Source organism: Platichthys flesus, chromosome 18 (genome assembly GCF_949316205.1).
Source record: "Platichthys flesus chromosome 18, fPlaFle2.1, whole genome shotgun sequence".
NCBI classification, from domain to species: Eukaryota; Metazoa; Chordata; class Actinopteri; order Pleuronectiformes; family Pleuronectidae; genus Platichthys; species Platichthys flesus.
This window is the reverse complement of record NC_084962.1, coordinates 18,938,302-18,954,831: the sequence shown is the minus strand read 5'-3', so window position 1 is coordinate 18,954,831 and position 16,530 is coordinate 18,938,302. Positions and strand designations below refer to the sequence as shown.

At 44.1% G+C, this 16,530-nt stretch overlaps 2 protein-coding genes across 2 annotated transcripts; both read right to left on the bottom strand.

Annotated features, from left to right (window-relative positions):
- Positions 1-1,395: 1,395 nt before the first annotated feature.
- On the bottom strand, positions 1,396-8,682 carry fam89a (family with sequence similarity 89 member A). Its single transcript, XM_062411043.1, has 2 exons — positions 8,250-8,682; positions 1,396-6,505 (listed from the first exon to the last, which is right to left on the bottom strand). Exons 1-2 carry the CDS (start codon positions 8,499-8,501, stop codon positions 6,224-6,226), a joined length of 534 nt encoding a protein of 177 aa, XP_062267027.1. The 5' UTR covers positions 8,502-8,682; the 3' UTR covers positions 1,396-6,223.
- A 3,568-nt stretch (positions 8,683-12,250) lies between these two features.
- On the bottom strand, positions 12,251-16,145 carry sprtn (SprT-like N-terminal domain). The gene is made up of 5 exons (XM_062412039.1): positions 15,653-16,145; positions 15,033-15,132; positions 14,814-14,942; positions 14,423-14,741; positions 12,251-14,072 (listed from the first exon to the last, which is right to left on the bottom strand). The coding sequence occupies exons 1-5, from the start codon at positions 15,979-15,981 to the stop codon at positions 13,135-13,137; spliced, it is 1,815 nt and encodes a 604-aa protein (XP_062268023.1). The 5' UTR covers positions 15,982-16,145; the 3' UTR covers positions 12,251-13,134.
- Positions 16,146-16,530: the final 385 nt, after the last annotated feature.

Below are 16,530 nucleotides of genomic sequence, written 5' to 3'. Positions count from 1 at the left end.
TTTAGATTTTAAAAAGGATGTCATCTCCCGTCAGAGATAATCCCAACTCGTCAACACTGTCATCATTATCAAGCACACCCAACCAATTAGATTAATCTGCGCTGATTGACTCATGGAGAACGTTTTGAAAGCTGATCTGGGTGCAGCTGCCCGCACGACGTGTGAACATTCTAATGACATGTTGCACAGTAACAAGAGGAAACAAACAGGTGAGTCACCACTTGACCTCAGTGGTATGAAAAGAACAAACCTAAGAAAACTAAACTATAAACAGAAATAAATATCAAACTGTCGCTTTCAGCCTGAAAAACAGTTTCCGTACATGTTGTTTAGAGGAACGAGTGTCACAGCCCAGCTCTGATGTGGCATCTGTCCCCCGGGGAGAGAGTGAGAGCACCTTGGATTTGCTCGCTCGGTCAAGATTATGTTAATCTGCTCTAATCTGCCGACAGACGCTCGGACAGGCGGCAACGAGACCAGAGCTCAGAGCAGAGAGAGGCAACATGGGATTCCAGTCCTGCACATGAAGGAGTGACGGCCTCTGTGCACAGAGAATAACTGTACACTGGTTAATGACAACAGGCTCAGAGGAGAAGAACAACAGGAGGGACTGATTCACCAGTCGTCTGCTCACCTGGTTGATCACGTTCTGAGAAACACATTTCTGACTCCTGCAGCTGCAACACTCAAATCAATATTTCAAATCTGATCATCTCAGTGGAGAAAACCAGCAGAAAAACATGCTGCACATTTCTGTTAGTACGATAGATGCTTGACCCATTTCTTCAGTCTCTCTGGGAGGTTTGTGAGAGTCTGTGGATATGAAAACATAAACAGTTTCATCTCAGCACGAGGAGATGCTACTTCAAAGCCATCCCATCCTGCTGCTGCTGCAGAGCTGATCAATTAAAGTGGAACTGCAGCAGCGTGCGACTCTGCTGCAAAATGCAGATCGGTGCATTTACATGCAGGTCAGAGTGAGCTGCATTCAGGAGAGAAGAAGAAGTAGGGCAGCAGAGAGAGGAGGAAGAAGACGGAGAGAGAGCGGAGTCTTTCAGGGGTTGAAAATATGTCTGTGAGAGGAGGATAGTTAACATTCTGTGTTTTATTTGATATTTGTTCATTTGTTGGATTTCCACAGAACTCGGATCAGGAAAAACCCCATTCAATTTCAGCAGTTTTCAGACAATGGTTTGATTCAGGAATCTTTTTTCACTGAGATTTTTGTAAATGTGAGGTTTGAGCAACTCGGAGGTTTGAGACAAAGAAAACAAACCATTTGCAAGTTCCTCTTATCAAAGACTCTGAGTTAAGCTTCATTTCACTCCAGTTTCACTCATTTCTACCAAATTAGTTCAGTTTCTATCCCATAAAAACATAAACTCCAGACCTGAGAAGTATGGAACCACTTTATTAAATTAATAACGGGATAATAACTATGAGAGGAAAGCATTGAGAGACTATATTGTCCAAAGAAACAGTAGTAAGGTCGTTCAGGGGTTAAAGAGCAGGAGTCATGAGGGATCACAACAACACAAGCTTCACACAATGTTCTCTGAACGTTTGTTTATACAACACAAAATACATCAAAACCTTTTGTCACTATACGGACTTAATGAATGTATATAAATATGAAGCCACACATATTCAAGGCTGGATGTTAACGTGTATATTCTTTGAGTCAATGCTGGTAGACGGCTGCAAAAAAAGCATCTGTTAGCGTCTGTTGTGTTTCGCGGCTGATTTAACAGAAAAGCTCCACACGGGACACCCCCCCCCCCCCGACACCCACTCGTTAAATATCATCAACTTTGATTAAGTGTCTCCTTTTGCTATTTTTGGTGCAGCCTCTTCCACAACCTTCACATTTCCCAGAATGCATCCCCACAACCACGAGAGCACGGCTGTGTACACACACTGCGTCTCTGTGGTGAGATGCATTCTGGTCCATCGAGGCCCCTCCAGTAGGAAACATGTCTCCATGTGATTGTTCGGCTCCAGAGAGAAGAAGCCCTCGCTTTTTGGATTTAGAGAAACTCGCACTGAAAGTTTGACCTTTAAGAGAAAATGAGGGTGGGACATGACATCATATTCATCTGTACAGTTATAGATGTTAAATAATACGACACGACCGAATATTATAAAGTCACATTTAAAGAGTTTTTTGTCCCAACAACACAAACCACACAACGTCACACATCCAACAACTTCATGAAAAGAGAGAGGGTTTGTTTCAAAAGTAGAAAATACACAATATTCAACTGCTAACGCTTTACGACACTGGGTGCAGTTTGCTGGTGTTGGTGAAAAGCACCATTCAAACTGGTCTGTGCTGGATTCGGTTACAGTCGTGTTCCTGTACAAGAGGCGCAGTGTGCCGGTGGGACGAAGAGGAGGAGGAGGAGGAGCAGGATGCTGTCGGTTTAAGGGGATTGAACACGAAACAGCCACAAACGAAACAAGTGCAAAGCCGAACGAGTGAGGATCTCAACACGGAGCTTATTTTGCAATTGACGTGACAGATTTTAAGGCTGTTGTATATATATATATATATATTAATTAAAGACGACAAATAACAGTGGAGACTGAAAGGATCAGAATAAATCTTGTATGAAGTATGAAGCTGTTATTACCGAACATTTATCCAAATCTGTTGTGTGGATGGAAAAGTCTCTCCTGCTATTTTCCTTATTTATATCAGTCAATATTGATTATTATCAGGATAAATGTAGATAAATCATTGTTTAATTCAAATTTAAAGGCAAATTCTTTTAAGGAAAAACACACAAACTGAGGCCGACGTGTGAGTGTGAGGAAGAACATTTACAATTTATTTGCACGATGCATAAATAACCATTATGTTGATTTATACTGAACTTTCGTCTTATTGCTACTTTAGAAAATGACAGAACATTTTCCCTCCCAGCCTTGCTCTTCACTTTTTAAATCAGTCTGAGACCTGAAGATTTCTAAAAGGCACTAAATGTGTAGACATCCAATAACAGGCCTGGGTCTGGATTTCCCATCTGTCCGATCGTTTGTGAGCTTTAACAACAGAACAACGTTTTATGAAACGACCCCAAAAAGCCGAATGTGACTGTAAAATATCAGCATCACTCAGATCCAGACAAACTGTAACATGTGATAAACAGTGGAGAGAAAACTCCATGACAAATAACACAAACATTCAATTGAGATGATTATATAAAGAAACCATTGTTCTCTGTCTGACTGGTTATGTTTTTGCATTAAGACATTTGCAGACGCATTTAGATTCTAATTAAGGTTTTCAGATTAAAAGTGAGTAAATACGTGAGAAGCAGAAAAAGCCTCATTGAGAGTTAAACCAAATCGATTGAAATGATTAAACTTGGTAAAGGAACAATTTGACATTTTGTGAAACATGCTGACTTGTGTACTTGTGGTTCACACGAGTTGTGTTTGAACTTCGGTTTGTGTACAGATTTAAACACTGAGCTGTTAATTGATGAGCTTTAGTCGTGCCGGTGGATTTGAACTGTTTCCCCTTGTAAACGCTCATTGTGCTAAGCTAAGCTAACGAGCTAACCACTGTACAAACATGACGGTTGTGTTAATGATTTTATACAAATATGTGCATTTCCCCCAAATGTCAAACATTTCCTTTACCAACAAACGTTTCTACACATGAGGCTTTGAGCTCTTTAAGCTGTGACTGTGTTCAAATGAATCTTCGAGACTTTCATACGTCAGTCGGTGAAATCAACGTCACAATAACCACGTCGCTACAAATCAAACATCAGTGTGTTCATGACACCGCTCGGACTCAGAGAATAACATTGAGTGTCCAGCTCCATTCATCAGCTGTCACATGACGCGTGGAGACATTCTTCAACACGTCAGGGATCATGTTGAACTGAACCTTCAAAGTAAAATTCCTCCTCAGCAACTTGAACCGAATACTTTTCATTTTGAGTTCTGCAACTTCTTTGGTTTGTGAGACGTGAGGTCATGTGATCAATATCGTAGACTGTGAATAAAGATGGACGACATGACAACTTCCTGAAAGTGGAGCCAAATCATCTTGATCGCCCCCTGCTGGCTGGCTGCAGTATAGGTTATAGACCCTGCCTCCTCCATGTTAGCTAAGGGCCTTGAACTAAATTAAAAGGTCGAAATAAACATTTAATTAGAAGGTTTCTGTAATTTTAAGTCTTTCTCATCACATTGATGTTCATCCACGTGTTTATATTTCTGATAAGTTTGGTTTTATTAAGTTATTTGAGGTTTTAAACACGACTGTGCAGCTTCTGGCTCCAAAAGACGCCCACAGAGCAAAATGGAGTCACGCGTATCCTGGACATTTTGGCTTCACTTTTCTACAACAGGAGGAAGAGGGGACCTGTCGTCCATCTTTCTACAGTCTCTGATCTTTACAGACTCAGCATCAACACGTGACTGAAATCAGCTGCTGCTCACCGGAGCTGAGACGGCAACGTGCTACAGATCGAGGCCGAGAGTTCAGACATGAAGGACGACCGGACAGAGCATTCATGTGACGATTAGAGGTGAAGAATATATGCACACACACATCCAAGTGTCTCGGCCTGTCGTAAGATACATGACGCAGGACGACGGCAGAAACAGAGAAGATAGAGTTTAAAGTAAGGCTGTGTTAGTAAATGGAAACACTCCTCAGACTGTACGAGGAGATCCGTGAGGACGACACTGGAACTGTCCAGATTGTTCACTGGTTTCCACTGAACACAACAAACTCTCCCTGCTACAATCTTGTAAGAGAAAAGAAATGAGTAGAAATGGAAAAGTGGATGTTTAGAAAATCTGTCTGATGAATCTGAACTGATGTTCAGCCTGCATGTGATGCTACGGTGAGAATGTTCAGGATCTTGAAGGAAAAACAGTTTTAGAAAAGCACCCTGTATTGAACTGATATCTGCGACCAGGTTTAGAGCTACAGCTTCGACTTCGCTCTGCGACATGGACGACAACAGCGTGCTCACAATCCGACCGACACACAACTTTTCAAAGTCACGTTTGCACTTGTGATTTTTCCCAGTGAGTCTGTTCCAACGATCAAGTGCAAGCTACGAGAGAAGTGCGTCACGACCAGGCATTCAAATAGATTATATTAATAAAAGCCTCAAAGTTGGGTAGAAAGTTGCTCATTTTGTGTTGTTTCGTCCTGATTATTACTGGTTATCACTTCCTAACTGGCTGTGTTGAGGAATAATTACAGTTTAGCACAACTTGGGTTGTATTTTCATAGTTTTGGCTGCTATTTCTACCGATTATGATAAAATTGCACTCAAAAGAGTGGCTGAGTTGCCAATTTCCCAGATCCTGATGAGTACAATGTTATTATTGACAGAAACAAAAGGTCATAACTATGAAAAGTAAACATGGCAGTTTGTAATGTCCATGACTCATTGCCTGGTGCACTGGGCGGTCGCATGTTTCACCAAAAGTAAAGAGTTTAAAACAGTTTCCAGCATTTTGAACGTTTCACATTTTTAGAGCTAACATCTGCTCCGACTGTAAGGCAAAGAAAGTGAGGAGGATCCCCCCCTCCCACAGCAGACCTCCATATCATTCTCCACTTCTGCCCTGATGGATTCAACCCCCCCCCCCCTCCACAGTCTCCATCAACAGGTCAACAAGTCGATCGCAGAGCTCAGAAATCCAATCCTCTTTATTCACCCCAAGTCCAACAGGTAGATGCTGTTCCCTTGTTCCCGGGTGGAGCTGAAGTACAAACTTTCCATTGAGAGCTATTTATATTATATAATAAATAATAAAACTTTGTTCATATATCTTGGTTATGTAAAAAAAAAAAAAAGTTCTGCCATAAAGGGAGCCTGGCTAGTGGATACAGAAGCAGCAGCAGAGCCGATTATAAATGGAATACGTCATATATATATATTTTCCTAATTTGGAGTATTCAAAACGATCCATCTGGACTCCTGAGTGTTTCAGAGGGCGTCAGGCGGATCGTCAGGACACCGGGCCGCAGGTGAACGTTTCCCCGGAGGAGCAGAACCATCACACTGGAGCTGGTGCTTTGTATTTACAGTCTGCTACGGTGAAGAGACACCACATCTCTGACCAGCCGCTCCCTTCTCCAAGGCCAAAAGCTCTTTTTTAAAGCCGCTCCACTGATCCTCCAGCTTTACTCACTCCCCCCGAAGTGTCTTTCCATCTGCAGAGAGATGCTGAGAACGAGGCCTCAGATGGTGACGTGAAAAGAGTCCCAGCTGTCGTCTTTGCCGATACCGCTCCCGTTCTTGGCCGCTGTGGCGTCTCCGACCTCCCCGTCCGGCTGCTCCCCGGTGGGGGTGGCGCCGGTCTCCGGGTAATACTCGTCGTCCTCGTCGAAGTAGCCGTTCTCCATCAGGCTGAGGCTGGAGGCGGCGCTCAGGTCCTGGCAGCTGCCCTTGTACTCCTGGATGGACTCGTGGAGCGACCACAGCTGGCACAGCAGGGACATGTCCTGCTGCCGCAGACCCACCTGGAGCGGGACAGCAAGGTCCTCGTTAACAAGCGTCACAATCTGCATTTATAAGTATTTCATTTTACAATATTAAGTGTTTAATGGTTTTAAAACTGCTGCTCCGTTAGCATCACATAAGACAAAGACACAAGGGAAATCCTCACATTTTAGAAGCTTCAGTTGCTGCTTGAAAAGTGACTTAACGATTTATGAACAATCAGATAACTGCCGGTTAATCGTCAGCCGATCAAAGCCTGATAATCGTTTAAGCTGATTGGACGAAACGAGCTGGACTTGATATAAACTCAACAATGAAATGAGACTGGTAATAACCTGAGTCCAGTGGGACAGACCAGAGGGATAACAGAGGCCCAGAATTACTACACTTCCTCTCAACGGGAGATAAGGAGAAGTAGACGAGTGGAGAATAACCCTGGACACGTAATCTCTCAAAGAACAAACAGAGACACAACGTCTCCATCGTCTTCACCACAGATTCGTGACCCGAGATCCATTCTGACCCAACTGTTTGTAGAAGATCAGCTCAGATCTTCTACAAATCCAGATGATTGCACTTTAGACTTTTTTCCAGACCGTTGTTGTTGTAATTAAACCAGATGTTATGACACCAGATGCACAACAATACAAACTCATGAGTGTCTGCAGGGTTCAAAAAGGGGCTTTTCAGCTGCATACCACAATGCAGCGTGGGGGGGGGGGGGGGGCATGGCATTGTCTTCCACACAAACTCACACAGGGCGGACATGGGAGTCAGGCCGAGTTCAAACAGCTGACACTGAGCTTTTAGTTTCTAAAAACACAGCAGACAACTTATCGGACGCACTCTGTCACACATTAACAGCGAGGGCGGAATGAGCCTGGAGCCAACGTCCTGCAGGGCCGACCACTAAGAGGTTTGAGCTGCAACAACAATCTGAACCTTTATCTGATCTGGTAGCTGGAAACGGGTTCGTCCAGGAGGAGTTTTAAAAAGAAGTCGAGCTCGAGGTCTGGTCCTGATATGAGAATCCCTGCTGCTGGCAAAGTGTCTTATGACTCTGTGTACATTTATATAATATAATATTAATTATAGTAATTGTATTTGTATAGCACTTTCTCAACAAGGTGAGAAAGGGATTGAATAAACTAAAACAAAAAGGATTTCAATTCAATCCCTTTTTTTTTGTATTTTGGCTAATGTGTCATTACAACAATAAACTAAAACTCGAAGTAGACAGTGAAAGGTTTTTAATTGAGCTTTACAAAGGGCTTTAATTTATTTTAGTCTGATCCCTGATCCTGTTTTCTCTTTGGGTGGTGGTGGTGGTGGTGGGGGATTTCTTCCTGCCAGACTCCATTTGGAAAACATCGTTTTTTAACTCACCACGCTTGCAAGTGTCTTTCGCCAGTGTGCAGCGTGTACACTTATAAAGTGTGTTTCTGTTTGTTGTCTGCTCATTAGAAACCATGAAGTGACACATGACGCACAGATACATTCTGAGGCTGGTTTGACTGGAATGTCCCGAGTGAGAAAACCGACGGGGGATGTTAGGAAAAAAAGCGAGATCCCACTTTGAAAAAGGGAATTTTCCTCATAAAATAACCTCCACGTTTAATTGTAAATACGCCGAATTTACCAGAAGGGTTTGTGCACGTGTAAAACCCCAAAAGTTTAACCACAAGTAACGGTTAAGTTTGCCTCAGAGCCTTTCAACTTCAGAATACCGCTATTTCCCTACGGGACTCTGGTTGGATCTCTCACCATCTCCTTCCGCAGCAGCGCCAGCGCCGCGTCCAGGTTCTGCGGCTTGTGGGCCAGCAGGCTCTCCCCCCCGTGGTTCCGGCCCCGGCTCAGGTCGTCCTGGATCATCGTCTTCTTCACGTACATGCGCTCCATGTCCCTCCAGGAGCCGCCGCTCGAGTTCAGCAAGCCGCTCAGGCTCTTGGGCAGCGGCGGCAGCCCGTCGATGCAGGCCATCCCCCCCGCGGCCCCGTGAGAAGACTTCCCGTTCATGGCGCTCGAGGCTGGAAGAGGAGCGAGGAAGTTCGTTGGACACTTTAGGTCCAAATGTTCGGTTCTGAGAAACACAAAGAAGAAGAAGAAGAAGCGAAGCTCGAGGATCCGGCTGCGACCGAGCCCGAGGAAGTGTCCAGACACCGAGGGTCCATGAAGGCAACACGCACACAGGGCGAAGAGACTTCCGCTTGGCTTGACAGAATAAAAGCATCACAAGAAGAGAGGAGGAGAGAGAATAAATCGTGTTTTTTTTTAGACATTATCAGAAAGACAAGAAAAACATTTTTACATCGTCCCTCAAACACAAAACTAGAAAAACAAAAATAAACAATAAAAACTGATGCACACATCCGTGTGATTTAGATGTGGCAGCAGGTCAGAATGAGGAAGACTAGAGAATATACCACCAGCAAAGTATTTTATATTACTTCATCTACATATACTCTCATCCCATCACCGTGTGCCTTCTGACTGCATACCATGTTCAACATAGTATGTTGTACTACATACTTGTTTAAGTACTTAGTGTGTTGCATTCGGTTTACTTATATGATTGGGATGAGAGATAAGCCGAATTGCAATCCCATCTATGTCCTACATAGTAGAATGGACAATAAAGTGGACTATGCTAGTATTGTATTAGTGTTATGTTGTTTCCTGTTTTTATATGTGTTCTTTTACACACCTCAGAGAGTGCATTGTGTGAGTAAACCTACTTGAGTGAATAGTACTACCTCTTGTCTCTTGAATACATGGCATCAACATATTTTTACATGGAGCCTATATGTGATTATTTTTTGTATCTTGAATATACTGTATTTCTTATTGTGTTGCTGTGGATGGGGTGTGTGTGCAGTGCAGCCTCCACTAGTTCAACGTGTTTTCCCTCAGCCTTTATTTTGGAGCTCCACTTCTGCTGCTGTTCAGATGAATTGTTGTAAAGTTGACGCTTGTGGCTCGTGGCAGTGAAATCTGCTTCCTGTCCATTTAACACGGTGACTGCTGGGCGTCTCCCGGCCAGCGACACACAACTCTAATTACTGTTTGTTCATGTGTCATCATCCTGAGTTGCATCATCACTCTGAACGACTGACAGAGATAATGAGACTCGAAACCTTTGATAAGAAGAGAAATAAATCAAATTCCTATGAAACACACTCAGTATTGAATTGAATTATAGAATAAAAATACATATTTATGTCCAAATGCTTTGTTTGTGAACTCAAACTGTACAAATATGGAAGGTAAATAGAATTTCAATATCCGATCTTTTAAACGGGGTTAATCTTTGTTCCTGTGATCGTCTGTTACATCTCTGACAATAAAACAAAAGTTAGCTCATGTTGATTAGTCCCTGCTTTGTTAAGAAATCAATACTTTCTACTATTTAACTTTACCTTTTAGTAACATTTAATAAAGGAGTTGATTCCCTGAAATAAAACAATGACATCACAGTGCAGACAGAGGGTTTGAGGTCAGGAGTGTGTGTGTGTGTGTGTGTGTGTGTGTGTGTGTCTGTGCGTAGGAGACAATAGTTGGAATATAAAGGACAGATGGTGGGCTTCACTTCCCGCCCCCCCAGTCTGCAGCCCCGACACAACAATAACACAACAATAACCATGAAACCAACACACAAAGGCATCACACACGCTCTTCAGAAAGAGAGGAGCATGTGGTGCGTACCACACACAAACACCCACATGCACACACACACACACACACACACACACACACACACACACACACACACACACACACACACACACACAAACACACACAGAGTCAGACAGATGAATGAAAGCCTGAAGGCAGGGATTCCTTATCTGTCTGTTTAAATAAATTATATTTAACTTCTACAGTTAAAACATTAAGATACATAAGAAACACTTATACGATGCAATAAAATACAATAATATACAATACAATACAATACAATACAATATGATATGATAAATCTTTATTAGTCCTACAACAATGATTTATTACAATCATTAAAGTAATAATGAAGAAACCTACCATATAAGTGCAAGTAAATATGTAAATATAAATGGATTAGAACTAATAATTACAGAGGGAGATCATATTAAACAGATATAAACTTCAAGACTTTTTAAAGTGTCTCAAATTGTCATTGTTTTAACACCATATGATATAACATGTTGTATTTGCCCATGAAAAACCCAGAATCCCCTCTGCCCCCTCCAGTAATTAGCCATCAGCTAACGATCCACATCTGCCCAGTTCACCCAGCCTGTTCAGGGACAATCTGTTGGTTTCAGGGGGTTTTATGAGCAGCAGGAATCTGTAAGCTTCCATCTCCACCACCACCATCATTATCATCATGGTCGCTGCCGCCTGCGATCAAAGGATTAGTCGTATGATGGACCCCCCCCTGGGGAGGCATGTAACTGTAGCCGGGTGGTGTTAATCTGCGTTACTAAAAAGCACACTGAGCAGGCATCACTTAGCGTAGGCCGGCTAATAATGCTCCAAAGATATCCGCTTAGAGTCCCCGCTGGGAATGTGATATCTTACCTAAAGGCTGAAGAAACAGTGCAGTTAATATACACACGTCACTTCTCCCATCACATAATGCAAACTTTCATTTTGTTCATTTTGTTATATTATTTAAAAGTTCACTGAGCACTTACGACAATAATTGTATTTAAACAATATTATTTATTACAGTAGATCAACAAAGAAATGTACTGACAACAACTTTGAAAGATAATACAGTGCACACAATATCAATTTCAACATTTTCCATCTTAAATATATGTGATTATTTGAGGTTTTTCTTCAGATTCTAAACCATTTATGAAGTGTGCTTCAATCCCATCTCACAACTGGAACAACCAACACAACATCCACACATTGAACTTGTTGCTTGTCTGGGATGTGACACTGTCAAAGTGCGACAAAGGGTGTGAAAGGAAAGAGGGAGGTTGTGCGTATATATGTGTGCGTTTGGAGGAGGTCAGCTTCCTGTAGTGCGTCAGTGTGCCGCAGGTCAGGAAAGAGGAGTGGCTGGTGGGAACAGCTGCTCACAGGGCCTCTGCAGGAGGACCAGGAGGACCAGGAGGAAGAGGAAGACGAGGAGGACGGCTTCCTCCCAGAGTTGAGTTGTGATTGGATAGTGGGTTCACACTGATGGTTTTGGATTTCAGCTTAATTGACTTTAAAGGGACTGTTGGGCCTTGGCAGAGTACTGAACTCAAGTCACAACCTCACACGTCAGAGAGAATCCACGCTTCCTGTCCCGGATGCGTTCCTCTCTTGATGGGGTCGATGCCTGTGCAGCCAGATGGTTTCCGCAGCACCAGGCTGTGGTGGTGGAACTGGGATGTGTGTATTCTGACACGCTCGGTCACTGCCCCCGGCCTCGCTCCAGTCGGGGCTGCAGCGACAGGAGGGCGTAGTCCCGATCAGCAGCTGGCCTCACGCTGTCTGACCTCTGACCTCCCACTCTCCTCCCCCTCTCCCACCAGCTCTGAACGCCCACTATCTGTCTGCCTTCCTCACCCAACACCCCCCACTTTCACTATGGACACTCTCTAGGGGCTGCAGTGCTTAAGTTCTTTTCGATGCATTGAAAATTATGTTAATTTTGCATTATTGCAAGTACGACTTTCTGTGTCACATTGTCTCTTATCCCAGATTTCAAAAGTTCTGAAGAGGTGAAAGAATCCAGTGGTGAAGGTTTAATGTTTGATATTTGTCACTTATAATTACTCCAAACAGGTAAATGGAGAGTAAAACATTTTTATTAGGAGCAAAACCTGAACATGTTTAGCAATTTACTTTAAAACAAATACAAAACATAACACATACAAAACAACGTATAAACGTATAAAATCCGGATGCTTTTGCAGAAATCTTCACATTTCACCAACAAATAATAAAAGTTTCAACCATCCTCATGTGTTTTAGTATAAATCTGACGAACGGAGCACATTAGAATCGGTGCATGAACAATCAGAAACCCTCACAGGGCCCGACCCTGCAGATCGATGCAGTGTCAGTGTCAGTGTGAAGTAGAAATAAACAGCTAGCGGCTGTGAAATGTGATTCCTGCAGATCAGGGGTCAGTCTGTGTCTCCTGACGTCTGAAGGACACGTCAGACTGAAGTCAGCCCTTCCACCCACAGACGAGGTAAAAATAACTCTTCCTATCTCCACACAGACTGCAGCAGCTTCTGAATTCAAACCACAACTGGTCACTTTTAACATTATACTGGTCAATTCTGAAGGAGCTTTCACTGATTGCTGATCACTATGATAGAAAATAGTGTGAGAATGTTCTGTGCAGTTAAAACCACAGTGCTTCAAAATCCTGATAAAACACAGAAACCTGTAACAGCCACGAAACTGAGAACTTACTGGAATTCCTTTGTTTTGTTTTCCTGATGAAACTAGAACATCTGAACGTAAACTTACATTATCTGTTAAACCCTGATGCTTCTTAAAACACTAAGGCATTGGGCTGTCAGCAGGCACAGGTGATAGGAGAGGAATTCTGATTATTAGAGAATATTAAAACAATCTAACCTGGAAGTAAAACCATCTATTAAAACCAAAAGCGATATATCATCACAAACAGCTAATTCCCTGAAACCTCTGTGGTTCCTCCTCAGGAGAGACAGGAGTCCAGATGCTCGTTGATCTTCGACTGCTGCACCTTCACTTGGCAGACAGGACAGCTGACCGTCAGCGAGGAAGAGGAGGAGGAGGACGATGAAGTAGCAGTGAGAGAAGACGTGTTAGAGGATGAAGAGGAAGCGGTGGCTGTAGCAGTCACAGTTCTTTGCTGCACTGCAGGTGGTCTCGTCTTCACCGACTCCCTCGACGCTGCTGAGTCAGTGCCTAATGTTTTCTGGAAATAGTCAAAGATGCTGGCCGAGCCGCTGCGGTCGTCCCACTGCCTCTTCCTCCAGGTCTGACTCCCAGCAGCAGCAGCTCCTGACGTACTGTCACTGCTGAAATATTTGGACTGTGTTGGTTGATCAGGGCTGTCTCTGTTTAAAACCACAGCTGGACCTGGCTTAGGTGTTCTGGCAGAGGAGGAACTCTGCTGTTTAGGAAACAGGGAAGAGACTAAGGCGCTGCTCGTGGAACTCTCCGGTGACGTCAGCGAGTCTCTTCTAGTCTCAGCACCCGATGAACCTCTGACACCCATGCTGTCAAAAAGGTCCTCGATGGAACTCTGCCTTGTTTTCTCTGCTACTTGGCTTCTGCTGCTACTGTGTGGCTTAGGGATTCGAACCGGCGACCCGTTGATGCTGACAAACACCCTGGTGTTTCCCACGGACCTCTTTTTAGGTGGCTTTTTGCCCGTGGAGGTTGTTTGCCCGCTGGAGGGAAAGGCCCCGGAGATTCCAGAGTGAAAGGGAGAGGTGAGGGTTGTAGCCGGGGACAACGGGGGGAAGAGTTTCTTGGGAGGAGAGAACACTGGGCTGGGTGATGGTTTGTGGGATGGAGGGGAAGACGTGGAGGTCTGTGACCTCCCTCCGAGCAGGAAGCCTTTGCCAGTAAACGGGATCATGTTCCTTATATCCTGTAATCCAGAACCTGAGAGGAGAAGAAGTGACAATTAGAGAGATGCAACAGACCAGAGCCATAGACTGGAGATAAAGATGGATGACACATCTTCACTTCCTGCTGCTGTACAAGAATATGACTCACCCAGTTTTTACGGCATCAAATAACTTATTAAAGCCAAATTTACACGAAATATGAACACTTTATGGCCTCAACTGCAGCAAGCAGGAGAACCGCGTGTTGTCTGTCTTCATGAACTGTCTATGGTCTGTGCAGAGAAGTGATTCTCAAACACTTAACAGTAGGTAAATGACTAATTAACATGTTGAAACTAAGCATCTATTACATCTGAATCCACAGAGGAGGTCCAGTCGTGTTACCTGTAGCTGTACTGGAAGGTTTCCCACTTCCCAAAGCTTCTTTGGGTAATGTCTTCCCGTCCTTCTTCATGTCCTTCTTCCCGTCCATCTTCCCGGCCTTCTTTCCTTTCTGGCCATATCCTTCAGGCTCCTTGATCTTGGTGTACGTCCCTCCACACGACTTCCGGTGGGCTTCCCACCAGGTGTCTTGAGCCGATGGAACCCGGTTCATGGCCCTCTTCACGTAGCCAAAGTAGGGCTTGCGGTTCTGGCAGGGCCCGTCACACCGCCACCAGTGCTGCCGGTACACATCAACCTCATCGTGGAAGCTGTGGTAGACCTGAGGACGTGGTTTCATTCTTTATATCACAGTATTAACTGATACTGAATGTATAATAGAAGAGGTACGTACAGATATACTGGTTCCAGTGGCTTCATTGATACGGTCCATATGTTTGCAGAACTCAGGTCCGTGACCGTCTCGGTCTCTGTTGTTCGCGGTCACAAACAGGAGGGCGTGAATCATTTCATGGAGGAGAGTCTGGAGAGACAAAAAATTATGATTGCTCTTTTGAAATATGTCCCTGAGCACATCTATTTGTTAATGTATGTGAGTGATTTTCCTTGTTACCTCCACCAGGTCTTTTCTGGGTCTCAGTTTCAGCAGCGGTTCACTGAGTCTGATGGAACACAGTCCCCCCCGACCCTCGTACGAACACACACCAGCACAGCTAGGAACAAGAGAGGAGACATTCAATAGTGCAAACACAGACCTTAAAACACAGGGTGTGAGATTTAGGGGAAATGGATTTATTGGCATTGATATTTTCACTTGTATTTAATCATTAAATTCTACAAATTGTTATTTTGTTTACCCTAGAACGGTCCCTTTATATTTAAATACTTAAAATTTACATCTGGTCCGCTCTACGGAGGCTGCCATGTTTTTTTACAGTAGCCCAAACTGGACAAACTAAAAACATTTTGAGTTTTTATGATAACTGAAGCTACGACAGGTTCTCTATCATGTTTGGAAGAGGAGGGGGAGATTAGAGTTGTTCAGCTGCAACACGCAACTCCACCACTAGATGTCACTAAATTCTACACACTGATCCTTTAACCAATTCCAATGAACATAGAGATGAAACAAACAGCACCCAAAGCACACATCAGGCACTTTAACAGCACGTGACCGAACAGAACTTTTAACATCACAGCCACGTCAACACCAACTGTTCACCGGGGACTTACAGGGTCATTCTGGGGCTCCACTTCACCTCCACCCCGCTGAGCTTCCCCCAGAAGAACGTGTGGTTGAAGTCCAGGAACATGGCCCTGACGTCGGGGCTGGGGTCCAGCGTCTCCCACGACGCGTCCACGATGGACAGCGGCCTCTCGGGCTTCTCCCAGCGGGGGAAAGCTCCGCTGCCGCCCGCGGGGGACACGTCCAGCCTTCGCTTCTTGCTGCTGCTCTGTCCGGCATCATCGAGCCGGTTCGACGAGGCGGGCGAGGACGCGGTCTGGTACTCGGTGTCAAACTGCTCCTGGAGCCGCAGCGCGAGCAGGAAATCATCCTCCATCACCACAGGAAGTCAGGAACCAGCTGGCGGGAGTCAGCTAACCTCGGGTGGCATCTGTCGAATACACGTTCTGTTCAAAAGGTTTCACTAAACTGTCAGAAATTCAAATATGAAAGCATCGTTTCTTCTTGTTGATGTTTGAGCACAGCCGCCAACCACTTCCGGTGTCCCGCTGCTCAGAAGAGGACCCACGTCTGTTAAATTTCAAAATAAAAAACGAGGCGTAGATTCGATATTCTTATTGAGAAGAAAACGAGTGTTTTCGAACTGAACATATCTAATAGTGTGTGCATAGTGGTGGTGATAGTGCCACCTGCTAGCAACAGGAAGGACGCCTCGTTTTCCAACTTTAATGAGTCAAACGAACTCAGCGTTTTACTAACTGCAATGTTGTGCTCTTATTGTGAAATCTAAAATTGAGGAAAGTAACACATGGGTCAAGACCAAAGCAAGGCATGCTGGGATGTGTAGTATTTCTGTATTTTAAGTCGTTGGTCGATACAAAACGCACCCGAGGTTTTATTGTTGTCGTTTCATAATCAAAAATAA

Bases quoted from the DNA above. Each gene is read 5' to 3' on its own strand.
- fam89a (XM_062411043.1), bottom strand. From the start codon at position 8,501: ATGAACGGGAAGTCTTCTCACGGGGCCGCGGGGGGGATGGCCTGCATC. The intron at 6,506-8,249 runs GTGAGAGATCCA...GTCCCGCTCCAG, and splicing joins CGCTGCTGCGGAAGGAGATG to GTGGGTCTGCGGCAGCAGGA.
- sprtn (XM_062412039.1), bottom strand. From the start codon at position 15,981: ATGGAGGATGATTTCCTGCTCGCGCTGCGGCTCCAGGAGCAGTTTGAC. The intron at 15,133-15,652 runs GTAAGTCCCCGG...TCTTGTTCCTAG, and splicing joins TGGAGCCCCAGAATGACCCT to CTGTGCTGGTGTGTGTTCGT. The intron at 14,742-14,813 runs GTACGTACCTCT...CCACGTCCTCAG, and splicing joins CCACTGGAACCAGTATATCT to GTCTACCACAGCTTCCACGA.